At 44.1% G+C, this 12,360-nt stretch overlaps 1 protein-coding gene across 1 annotated transcript in view; it reads right to left on the bottom strand.

Annotated features, from left to right (window-relative positions):
• Positions 1 to 12,360, bottom strand: part of SLC75A1 (solute carrier family 75 member 1) — a 156,064-nt gene that overhangs the window by 18,748 nt on the left and 124,956 nt on the right. Inside the window, exons 9-10 of the mRNA XM_086964162.1 lie at positions 4,420 to 4,528; positions 708 to 798 (exon numbers count right to left, since the gene is read on the bottom strand). Coding sequence (XP_086820288.1) covers positions 708 to 798; positions 4,420 to 4,528 — 200 coding nt within the window. The remainder of the gene's footprint in view (positions 1 to 707; positions 799 to 4,419; positions 4,529 to 12,360) is intronic.

Here is a 12,360-nt window from a genome sequence, read left to right as displayed (position 1 = left end):
GTGAATATATATATATATATATATATATATATATATATATATATATATATATATATATATATATATATATATATATATATATATATATATATATATTGCAATACCTAGCTATAAAGATATCAAATCAGGCTTATTTAGCAATCTAATTTACTTACCTCCTGCAACATCATATACATGATTTAGTCCCAATTCTGCATTGGTCATACACCATGATTACTGTAACTATCCAATTCATGATCATCATTTATATTATACAATATGCCTGCCACATCTATTGACAAAAATGATCCTATTCTGTTTTACACAATGTTTTTTAATGATAATGTGTTATATAAGTTAATTACTCAATAGAGTTATAAACTAAAAAGAAAAAATAATCAATGTGTTTTTTACTAGAAGTATAAAGGCAAACCTATTTGGCTGATTGTGATGTTCTAGGCAGCCTCTCTCTCTCCGATATGTTAAAACACAACCCTTTTGGTTGATACTGTTTGGCCTCGCACAAGCTACCGGTGAGGACTCCTAGAACTTTTATTTTCTTGCATGTGTCATCTTCCATAGGTCTTGAGTCATTAGCTACAGGTTGTGCCGTACAAATTTTCAGAAGAGACAGGCAAGTGCTGATCTGCTAGTGTGTCACATTTGAATTAATTCATTATCAGAGACAACAACCTTCCTGAACATTAAAGGATAACACAAGGACTTACCAAACGAGTACAGGAACAGCCCGATTCCCAGCATGACCATTCCGTTCGCATAGCCAATAAACAAAAAGGCTGGGATGAGAAGCACCATACTCTGGAAAAGATTTTGAGGAATATTGTTTAATTCTTTTATGCAAGGTATAATACAATACACTCTAGAGTTAAACATTGGAAAAATAACACCAGTTTTTCTATTTACTCAAGGGACAACAAGCAACGATGAGTACAGTTACAGATGTCCACAATCAAACTTTGGAGACCTTCCCATCAAAACACTCCAGAAGTTACCTTCAGACCTCAAATCACTGCTGTCCTTTCTCACACTTCCAGTTATGTCAAGTAAACGATAGCTTTGAGAGGTTGATAAATGGGCAGTAGCGAGCTATGATTTTCCCTCATAGGAGGACACAGACTTGTATATTAGTTAGGTGTTTATTTTCACTTTTCTCAAATGGTAGCTTACATTTGGATCAGTTGCCTTCAGAATTCGGACTCCCTTCCCGAACAGAGAGACTGTTCTATTCAGTGTCTGAAGACTCTTAGTCAACAAGACAGTGATTTAATCAACAACTATGTCTAACAATTAGTCTTTCTGCCATGAGGATTTCTAATGTTGAGGTCACTGTGGGTACCTGTAACATAGAAAGCACAAAAGTAAGAGGCCAAGATGTAAGCCTGGTTTTCCAGCTAATGCCAACCATGACTGCGAAAGGCCCTACCTTGTGTATGCATCCGTAGCTCCACCTTTGTCTCCTTGTGATGTGATGGTTTTAAATGTAATTGCAACTTCATTCAAGGGTTCCGGATTACATTAGCAGTTGGCCTCCGCTTTTATTTAGTACATTTTTATAATGATGCTAATTATCAATTTTTGTCAAGAATTTTAGATGAATTTGACAATACTAATTGTTGGTATTCTAGAAGTTCACATGGGGTTCTCTACAGGATTTTAATGATAAGTTACAGCCTGGGATTTCTATTTGTCACCAGACATGGGCATTGACAGCCCGATACTGGACAACCGTAATAAAAGAGAGTCAGAACTCCAGAATTTAATGAGCAAGAGTGACTAGGTGAATGTTCATGACGTCAGCAGTAGTTGTACGGTCCCCTACCTATTATGGACATTGCAGTCACTCTGTGATCGATTGCATCTTTTTCTCACGGTTTTTTACTCTATTGTGTATCGTGTGAGACTATCGCCACACCTTACAGTGATCCCAATCCTCTTGTTCCTTCAACCTTTACCTAACTTTCACCATTTTGCAAAGCCTTAGTTCTCTATTGCTGATACTCCTGATGCGATCATTTCAAACTATTCATTTTATGTTTGTCCCAAAAAATAAAAGGGGATGATTTGATTAGGTTTTAGTTGATATTTGTTCTAAAATCAAATTATCGTTACATAAACTAGTCCCTAATCAACCCCATTCAGCACTTAAGTGGTTTGATACCCCATGTTCTGTGGCTAGGAGGTAACTATGGAAAGTCCTGAATATTGGACAAAAAGAGACTCCAGCGAGTTTGTCCTACGCGCACAGTGATAGTGAAATACTGTGAAGATGATTACACTTATAATAATAACCAGGGTTTGCACATACCATTGCAGATATTGATGTAAAAAAAGACATTCTGACACCACAGAAATACCTGGAGTCAAATAAAAAGATTCTGAGAGGAGTGCAATAATAACCCATTGGAAATGCTGCACTTTTAAAGCATACAGATCAACCCATGATAGGCTTTACAACAACTTGAAAGGGTGGGACAATTGTCAGTGAATTAAACTTTTCTAAAGATTACTCCAAACTGGTGCATTTTCAATGGTGCACAGGTAAAAAGGTTCCTGGGCTATCATTTTAAAGAATATTTCACAAGCCGGCAAGATACATCATTCCTAAAATGAAACTAACGTTGGAAATATGTGTATGAATTCCAAGAGGGAACACAGTTTTATAGCTCAGCAAGAAAGCACTGGACCAAAGTGAGGAGGTGGTATGGCGCAAAAGGAAATTCCCTGGCACTGGAATGGCAGTGAGATGCCTGGAATTTCATACATGGAAACGTAGACTGACAGAGTACTGGAGGGTGAAGCACTGTAAAGGGTGGCATGGCATGGGAATACAGGGGAAGAAAAACACAGAGGAGAGTGAAAGGACAAGGATAAAGAGGATCTCTGACACAGAAAGGATGCCATAGGGGAAGGTTACACTGGAATTCCTAATGACTATCAAGGAATAGGCATCAAAAGGGCCTGTATGGTAACACATCTGGACAAAATGCTTTATAGAGGCAGGGATGATACATGGTTTTCAGGTGGCAAAAAGAAGTATAGATGGCAGAGAGAACTGCCACGTTAAACATAAGTAGCACCAGCTGTAGGTGGTACACGAGAGACAGCTGTGGGCAGGAGTAGAGATGTTTCTAAAGTGTGAGGAGTGGTTAGGGTTGTCAAGATGCACATGCATGGCATCGGTATGCAAGTGACACAGAAGCAAGGGCAGCAGATTAGTTGTCAGATGGCCCATTAGAAGAGGCAGGTATGAGTTGGCAGTACAGTGATTAGGTAAGTAGTTTATAGGAGTTATGGGACACAGAGGTGGATGCCAAGCGACAGAAGTAGGGGAGAGAAAAGATGCAGTCACATGGCGTTTATGTACCATATGTAAGGTTACAATTGAAGATAAGAAGGGGCAGGCTTGCACAAAAGAGCATCAGTGGGCATGGAGCAAAGGGAGAACTCGGATAACTCATGAGCAGCTCTATAATCCGTGAAAACAAATAATCTCTTCCTCTTTGCCTTACCATCCTCAATACTACAGCTGCAAATCTTCTTGGAGGGGAGGCAAAGCTCTGAGCACAACTGCTGTAACTACTCCAGAACTCTACAGCCAGTACCATCTGCTCCCACAATGCCCTGACAGTCAACATACCTAGCTGCACAGCTTCAGTGGAGAGGCCACAAGTTGGCATAGTTTGTTACCTTTAAACAAGTGTTGTCTTTTTTCCATGCTTGTGTTCCCTTTGTTTTTTTTTTTTATAAGACTTGTACTTAGTGGCCGGTAGGAAAAGCCACATAAAAAGTGTGTCAGAGACCCCTATTCAAAGTTTCCTCGACCCAAAACTATTTTCTAGTCTCATGTACCTTTTTTTTTTAAAGCAAATGTCATTAGGGTTTTTCTGAACATACATAGTATTATAGTGATTCCTTTGGCACACTCAGGCGATGACAGCATCAATAATGTATTGCACAGCTCAACCCTTAGTGTATCAATGTACCGTCCCGCCTCCCGCTACTCGCCCCCCCGGTACTCCGTACAACATCTCTAAATTGATAAGAAGGTTAATACATCCCTGTACACTGGTGGTTAATGTAGGTTAATAGGCCTGGTATTCAGTGTCATGTTTGGCAGTGTGCAGGTTGGCAGGAGGCTCATCAGACCATCAATGGGGGCCCAGAGTGTCCGGTCATATTTCCAGCTGTTGTGATAGGGTAGGCGATGCCATGGGGGTTTCGGAGTCTGGGGTGAAAAAAACGCCAACCAGCGCTTCCCAGGTCCTAGCTGTTTTTAGCGTGTCAACACCACGTCTAGCTTCCCTTAACCTCAATTTACATTACAGATGTTTCACAAAAACAATTAATTTGCTAGCTGTAAACCATAAAAATGTTTGTTAAGTATATAATGGATGATAAAATAAGACAAGAAAACAATACCCTTGTCACAGCACTGATTTCCGTCCCCGGTTTGATTCTGCGGGCGTAGCCTCCCTGGATGACCGCCATTGTGATTCCAATAAAGAAGTACATCTTGCCTTGCTGCATGCTGCCAATATAAGAAAATCACAGAGCGGATTTCATAACATAGTCTCTTTTCACTTGTGGACATCAACAATAAAGTAACATAAATAATTTAGCCAAGCACAGACCAGCTCTCAGAATATTCTGATTGAACCCAAATTATAAGATAAGGCCAAATCAATGATGGCATATTTACCTTGAGTACTAATTGACTTTTCGTATGGGATTACTCAAAGACTAAGGCCAAAGCTTGTAACGTATTCAAGGTAGTAAATGTAATCAACATTTGACAGTGGTTTAAAATAATTAAAGTACAATGAGCAAGGGAGCACACTATTATATTGTCTACGAAACAGAACAGAATAGAGAAAGGTGTCATACAAAAGTTCAAATTTTATGATTTTCACTCTTGATATTATCAGGGGTTCAAAATTATTAGGATAATATGGTAAACAGAAGACCTATTTCTGTCTAACGCAAATTGAGCACATATACACAGAAAGAATAGTGAAAGAAACACACCTGTGAGCAAACAAACCTTGCTTCTTTATCATGTTTATTTATGGATTATCTATGGTTCAAGATAAATTCTGAGTGACCCAGTACTGAAGATCAATCTCATAAGATAAACACAATCATTTAGACCCTGGGGGGCAGCTTGCTAGGTTAATAGAGGACCTCCAGCCAAATTTGAGCTCCTGCCAAACGGGCAAGTTTCGGTGGGGGCGCTGGGCAGCGGCTCTTCGGAAGGCACTCAACTTTGCAGAGCAGGCATCATATTTGTTGTGCCAACTCAGCAAAGGTTTTGTTTTCAAGAAACAAACTTTCAATGCAGACGTTTGTTTCTTCAGAACAAAACAAACAAAAAAACAGTGGCCCTGATGCACATTGAATTTTCTCCCTTCAAAACAATGGCCCTGATGCACAAGGAGTTTTCTCATTGCACTTTGGAGGTCTGTTAGAAATGTCATCCTTGGTGTGGTCTTCCCCGAAACGTTTTCTTTGCCTTTACCCCTCCTGTCTTCTGAATTTGGTTTTTGTTGCCTTTAGGACTCTGTGCACTTTACCACAGCTAACTACTGCAAAAGTGCTTGTGCTCTCTCCTTAAAACATGGTACAATTGTCTTACACCTGATTGGCATATTTAATTTACCACCAGTCTTTTGTCATCCCAGACTACTTGGAGCCTTGGAAGGGGAAGGGAATAACTTTCCAGAACCAGAAGAGGAGCTTTTGACAACCTCCTCAGTACACTCCTGGACCTGTGGAAGACTTCAGAAGAACTACCTTGCTGCTTGAGGCCTACAGCGTCCTCCAGAAGAATACCTTACTAATACCAGAGGACTGCCCTGCTACTTGAGGCCTGCAGTGCTCCCCAAAGACCTGCACTGCTGCTTGAGGCCTGCCTTGCTGCTTGAAAGCGAGAGAACCATCTCCTTGAACCCAGCACTAACAGATTGATTACAAGGTCTAGTGGCTGGCCTCCTGTGAGAATTACAGGGACATGACAAGCTCCAGAGACCTTTAACCCTGCACCTGGCCTCTGCTGGAGTGAGTCCTAAACCTTCAAGTGTGCCCCCCAGATCCTGGACCCTTGGAAGTGGTGTTGTAGGTGCTGCTCCTGCCTAGCATGAAAAGTTGAGACTTGGAAATGTTTTCACCAAAACGTGCCAGAAGAACCCACAGAAGACCGGGAACTGCCGGTCAGCCGATCTGCCCAAGGTGCATCACCCATTGGCTTGCCTTTGCGGTAGCTCCCACTACGCTCTTCTTCTTCGCAACAGCAAATTGTGTTCAGCGGGACCTCTGAGCAACAGTATCCCGCCTCATGGAGCCCTCTTCAGCTACGGCTTGCAGCTTCATCCCGCTGGAAGTTTTCACCTTCAAAAAAGCTGTCTTAGTTTGAAGGTACAAACCAAGTGAAAGATTTTCCAGACTGTGGCTGCCTTACCCCTCTGCGCGCAGGTTCGAAGAATAACCTAGCTCTAAAATAAATGTGCTCTAACCAGTCAGTCCTACCTACTACCAGCTAAGTCTGCCTACAGCCTTTGTTTAATATTGGACACTGAGCTGTGCTTCAAGGACCATGTTCATCAAGTCAAATCTACATGTTTCCAGCTCATGAAAATGCCTCACACAATTATTCCTCTTTTACCCCAGCACTATCAGAGCATTGTTACTTTGTTCATATATTTTAGGTTGGCTTTTTGCACTCTTTACTTAAGGTCTAACCAAGCATATCTTGAACAGGCTCCTAATGATTTAGAATTTTGCAGGTAAACTCCTCTTGGGACTATGTAAACGCTGCCAGATTCCCTCAAAAATATGCAATGTATTGGCTTCCAATGGAAAAGCAGGGTCTTTTTAAAGGCCCAGCGTCCCTGCAGTAGAGCATTCCATAGCCCAAGTACAGCTTTAATTTGGTGTATGTTTCTTTCTTGCACCACAAACTGATGTGAATTACTGACTGCAGCTAATTACCTTTCGGTTCTAAGTGTAGGCGGATTCTGCATGGGAGGTTGCATGTTTTCTGTTCTGGCAGCCAGGGCATGAGATGTGCTTCCGCCTTCTTTCAGAGCATTGGGCAATCATTTGTCCTTCAGGCAACAGCTGAAAATCTTTTCTCCTCATCCAGGTGCTTTCTTAGGCCTCTTATCTTTTGTACAGCTAGTTGGCCTTGCTTCAGCCTCAGTCACCAAGAGTAGCTTCAGGAGACTAAGATTCAAGTAATACATGTCCTCAAATATAGGAATAATAAAATGATAATATTGTATCACCCATTCCAATTATTTATGGGTGAGCCGTTTTAGTCTGTGTCGTCTGGATTCAAGTAAGATTTTATAATCACACAGAAAAGTATAGTTTAGAAGTGATACTCAACAAACCAATAGCAAAGCTGTTACTTTCATGTAAAGATACATATACCTTTAAGAAATGAAGGAACTAAGTGCTGGCCTATGAGTTATTAAGTCCAAGCATAATGGTATAAATGAGCCACTTAGATAAAAATTAGCCTTAGATGTTGCACCTGTATTCCAGAGACAGTCACTGTATGTTAAGACTCATTATTTTACCAATATGGTTTCTATAACTGAAAAGGGTTGCTCTTTTTAACAGGAGCACACGGGTGAAGGAAGGTATACAGGCCTCAGGCCTTAGTGGGGGTGAGAAGTGAAATATAGATGAAACATAATGTTTGGAATTTCATAGAAGGGCATATGGGATTCTAATATTGATTCAGAAGGAAATGTGTGGGGAACTAAGCAATAGTCTTACTCATTTCTCTTTACTACTGAGGTTAGAGGAATCTAGCATCCCTGTGCCTCCTAGTACATTCATGGAGCACGTTCTCTTCAAATAAGGAATAAAGTGGACACTGTACTAGCAATGAGATCCTGTGGAGCTGTGCATGTAAGTGAACCATGGTGCTGGAAAACCCAATAAACTCTACAGTTTAGTTTCTCTGTGTTTTGTCATAGCTTAGGTGCCTGGATATGCCATTCCTTGCTATTTTGCATTTGTCAGCAATAGCCTGAAAAACTAGAACGAGCAACCGCAATGAATCAAAGAGGCAAGAGAGAAAAAGAGCAGCACAATAATGCGCTAATTGAGACCAATTCCAGCACCCAACGATATGGAAAAGTGAAAGGTTGATATAAAATAGACCAAGAAGAAGGTAAAGGAAAATGGCTAGTTGTGAACAGTCAGATGCAGATGAGAGAAAATATGTGAAGAGATATCAGAACAGGGAGCTAATGGATTGGCCAATATGTTGTAGCCATGTACACAAGTGTGGCTGCTGTTCCGGCTAAAAGTTAGTGGCGTAAAGGAGAGTGACGTGGAGTGTCATGGAGTATAATGGATTGTTATGGAGTGGCGTAGAGAGTCGTGGAGTGCTGTAGAGTGGAGTAGCTTGGATTGGAGTTATGTGGAGTGTCATGGAGTGAGGAGAGTGTTGTGTAGGGAGCAAAGTGTCGAAGAGTGGAAGGTAGTGGAGTACAGTGTCGGAGTGAAGTGACAGTGTTGTGGTGTGCTGTACAGCATAGTGGAGTGGCGTAGAGTGTTGTAGAGTAGCGTGGCCTAGAGCGTGGCAGATTGTTGTGGAGTGGCATACAGCATGTCAGATTGTTGTGGAGTGGCATAGAGCAGTGTAGTAAAGTGAACTGGCATAGAGTGGAGTAGAGTGTTATAGAATGGAGTGGTGCAGAGTAGCATAGAGTGCTGTGGAGTGTGGAATAGTGTGTTGTAGAATAAAGTGTGGAGTGGCATAGAAGGAGTTGAGTAGTGAGTCGTAGAGTTCAATGGAGTGGAGCATCATGTTATGTTATGTTATGTTAAGGGGTGCTTGTAAAGCGCACTGTCACCGTGGGTTTCCTGGCGCTGATTAGATGCTGAGGGGACAGAGGGACTTTAGCTGGGTTGTGGGAAGAGCCAGGTTTTTAATGATTTACGGAATTGGATGAGGGTGTTAGAGGTCTTGACTGGGGAGGGGAGGGAGTTCCAGAATTTAGGGCCAAGGTATGCAAATCTCCGACCGCCAGATCTACAGAGTTTGATGGGGGGGACAACCAGGAGGTGTAGGTGTGATGATCTGAGATTGCGTGAGGGACAGTAGGGCCGGATGAGGGATTTCAAGAAAGCGGGGCAAGAACCAGAAAGAGATTTGAAAATAAGGCAGCCGAGCTTGAAGGCTGCCCTCAGGCTAACAGGGAGCCAGTGCAATTTGATGAGGAGGGGTTTGGCAGACTGCCATTTCGGTATCCCGAGGGCCAGTCTCGCCGCTTGGTTTTGGATGATTTGCAGCCTAAGGAGGGAAGATTTAGGCAGACCATAATAGATGGAATTCGAAAAGTCCAAGCGGGAGAGGACGAGGGCCATAATAACTTGCAGCAGGGCATCAGGAGTAAGGAGGTAAGCCACCTTCCTGATCCTGCGCAGCTGGAACATACAGGAGGAGACCACCGTCCCCACCTGGGGCACAAGAGATAGCCCGGAGTCAATGGTGACCCCGAGACTTTTCACCGAGGCCACCGGGATAGGGGGGGACCAAGTTCTGCCGGCCAGAAATGCGGACCCCAGTGGGCAGAGCTCCTGCCGGGAAGAAGGAGCTCCGTCTTTCCTGGGTTCAATTTAAGTTGGTTCTGACACATCCACTGGAGGATGTGGGACATGGCTGCCTGGAAATTGGGAATAGCAGAGGGGGAGTTTAAAGGAAAGATGTGTTGCAGGTCGTCCGCGTAGTTGAAGACGGTGACGTCCCACTGCCTCAAAGAAAAAAGAAGGGGGCGAAGATAGAGATTGAAGAGAAGAGGGGATAAGGAGGAGCCCTGGGGGACCCCACAAGGCAAGTGCTCCCTAGGAGCCCTGAAAGTGCCTAGGCTGAGGGTCTGAGATCTCCCGGTAAGGAAGGATTTGACCCATGCCAGCGCCAGGCCCTGGATGCCGGCCTGCTCGACACGGTGGAGAAGGATGTTATGGTCCACCGTGTCGAAAGCGGCCGACAGATCTAATAGTACCAAGGCCTGGGGGGTACCCTTGTCAGCGCCGTCTCTCAAGGCATCCAATACGGCCAAGATCACAGTCTCCGTAGAGTAGCCGGGTCGAAAGCCGGCCTGGTTGGCCTCGAGGAAGTTGGAGCTCTCGATAAACTTTGAGAGACAGGCGGTGACATGAGCTTCCAAGATTTTAGAGAAAAAGGGCAAGAGGGAAATAGGACGATAGTTCGCCGGGACGGCGGGATCGGCTCCGGGCTTCTTCAACAGAGGCACCAGAACGGCCTCCTTGAAGCAGCTGGGTACCGTCCCGAAGGAAAGAGAAGAGTTCAGCAGGGGGAGGATGCAGTCAGGTAGAGAGTGGCAGATGTCCCGGAGTATGGAAGGCGGACAGCGATCGTCAGGGGAACCAGACTTGATGCGGACGGTCAGAGTGGCTAGGGATGTGGAATCTAAAGGAGGGAATTGTGTGAAGGAGAGAGCATTGTGAGGGAGAGTGACAGAATCAGCATCATACAGTGGAGTGTCGTGGAGTGTCATTTAGTAGAGTGGCCTACAGTGAAGGGGTGTAAACTACAGTAGTGCAAAGCAGATTGGTGCAGAGTGCATTGGTTTTGAGTAAAATAGTGTACAGTGCATCGGTGTAGAATACAGCGACGTAGAGTGGCTCAGCGTAGACTACAGTGGCGTAGATTGGAGTAGAGTGCAGTAGCTTAGAGTAGATTGTTTCAGAGTGAAGTTAAGTTGTGTAGAGTAGAGTAGAGTGCAGTGGTGTGGAGTGCAGAAGTGCCGAGTAGATTTGAGGGGTGTTGAGTTTAGTGGCATAGAGTGCATCGGCGTAGAGTGTCACAGAGCTGAGTGGTACCGAGTACAGTGCAGTGGCATAGAGTGCAGTGGTGCAAAGTGTACAGGCATAAAGTACAGTGGTGTACAGTAGAGAATTGTAGAGTGGAATTTAGTAGAGAGAAGCGGCGTACAGTACAATGGTGCAGATTAGAGTATAGTGGTGTAGAATTCAGTGGTGCAGAGTAGTTAGCGTAAAGTACATCGGTTTTGAGCTCAGTGGTGTAGATACATTGTCGTAGAGAGGCGCAGAGTGGAGTGGCGTAGAGTAGATTGTTTCAGAGTAGAGTGAAGTGACGCAGAGTGGAGTAGTGCAGCGTAGATTGGAGTGGCATAGAGTATTGGTGCAAAGTGAAGCATTGGTGTGGAGTGAAGTGGTTCAGAGAACAGCAGAGTGGCCGAGACTGGAGTGGTGTAGACTGCAGTGGCGAAGAGCCCAGTGGTGCACAGTAGAGTAGAGTGTATTGGCATAAAGCAGGGATGTGTAGGGTGGATTGGCATAGAGTGCAGTGGCATAGAATGCATTGGCATACAGTGGTACAGCAGGATAGAGTGCAGTGGTACAGAGTAGACTGGCACAGTAGAGTGGCATAGAGTTCAGAGGCGGAGAGTGCAGTGTTGCAGAGTAGAGTGTCGTAGACTGCTGTGGTGTAGACTGCAGCGGTGTAGAGAGCAGTAGCATAGAGTACAGTGCTGGAAAGAAAAATAGAGTGGCGTAGCGTTCAGTGGCAGAGAGCGCCGTGTTGCAGAGTAGAGTGTCACAAAGTGTAGTGGCGTTGAGTGTTGTGGAGTAGAGTATAGTGGCGTAGAGTGCATTGGCTTTGAGTAAAGTGGTGTAAAGTGAGTTGGCTTAGAGTGCAGTGGCGTACAGTGGAGTGGCACAGGTTAGACTGCACTGGCGTAGAGTGGAGTGGCGTTGAGTAGAGTGGAATAGAGTGGCGAAGAGTGCAGTGGCATAAAGTAGATTGTAGGGGCATATAGTTCAGTGGCATACAGTAGAGTGCCATAGAGTGCAGTGATGCAGAGTAGATTAGAGAGGCTTAGAGTGGATTGGTGTACATCGTACTGCAGAGTGCAGTAGAGCGGCGTAGAGTGATGCAGAGTAGAGTGATGCAGAGTAGAGTGATGCAGAGTAGAGTGCAATTCATAGAGTGCAGTGGGGCTGAGTAGAGTGGCATAAAGTTCAGTGGTAGATAATGCATTGTTGCAGAGTAGAATGGTGCAGGGTAGAGAGCAGTAGCATACCGTAAAGTGCTGTAGAGTTCAGTCGCAGAGAATGAATTGTTGCACAATAAACAGTCGTAGAGTGCAGTGGCGCACAGTAGTGTGGCATACAGTGCAGATGTGTGGAGTGGTTCGGAGTATTGGCTTAGAGAGCAGTGGCATAGAGTGAAACAGAGTGGCGTAGTGTGCAATGATGTATAGTGGATTGGCATAGAGTGGACTGACGTGGTGTGGTACAGCGTAGAGGGCATTATCGTAGAGTGCAGAAGACTAGAAAGCATTGTTGCAGAGTAGAGTG

The sequence above is a fragment of the Lissotriton vulgaris genome, chromosome 3_2 (genome assembly GCF_964263255.1).
Source record: "Lissotriton vulgaris chromosome 3_2, aLisVul1.2, whole genome shotgun sequence".
In the NCBI taxonomy this organism is placed as follows: domain Eukaryota; kingdom Metazoa; phylum Chordata; class Amphibia; order Caudata; family Salamandridae; genus Lissotriton; species Lissotriton vulgaris.
This window is presented reverse-complemented; position numbering and strand designations above follow the sequence as displayed.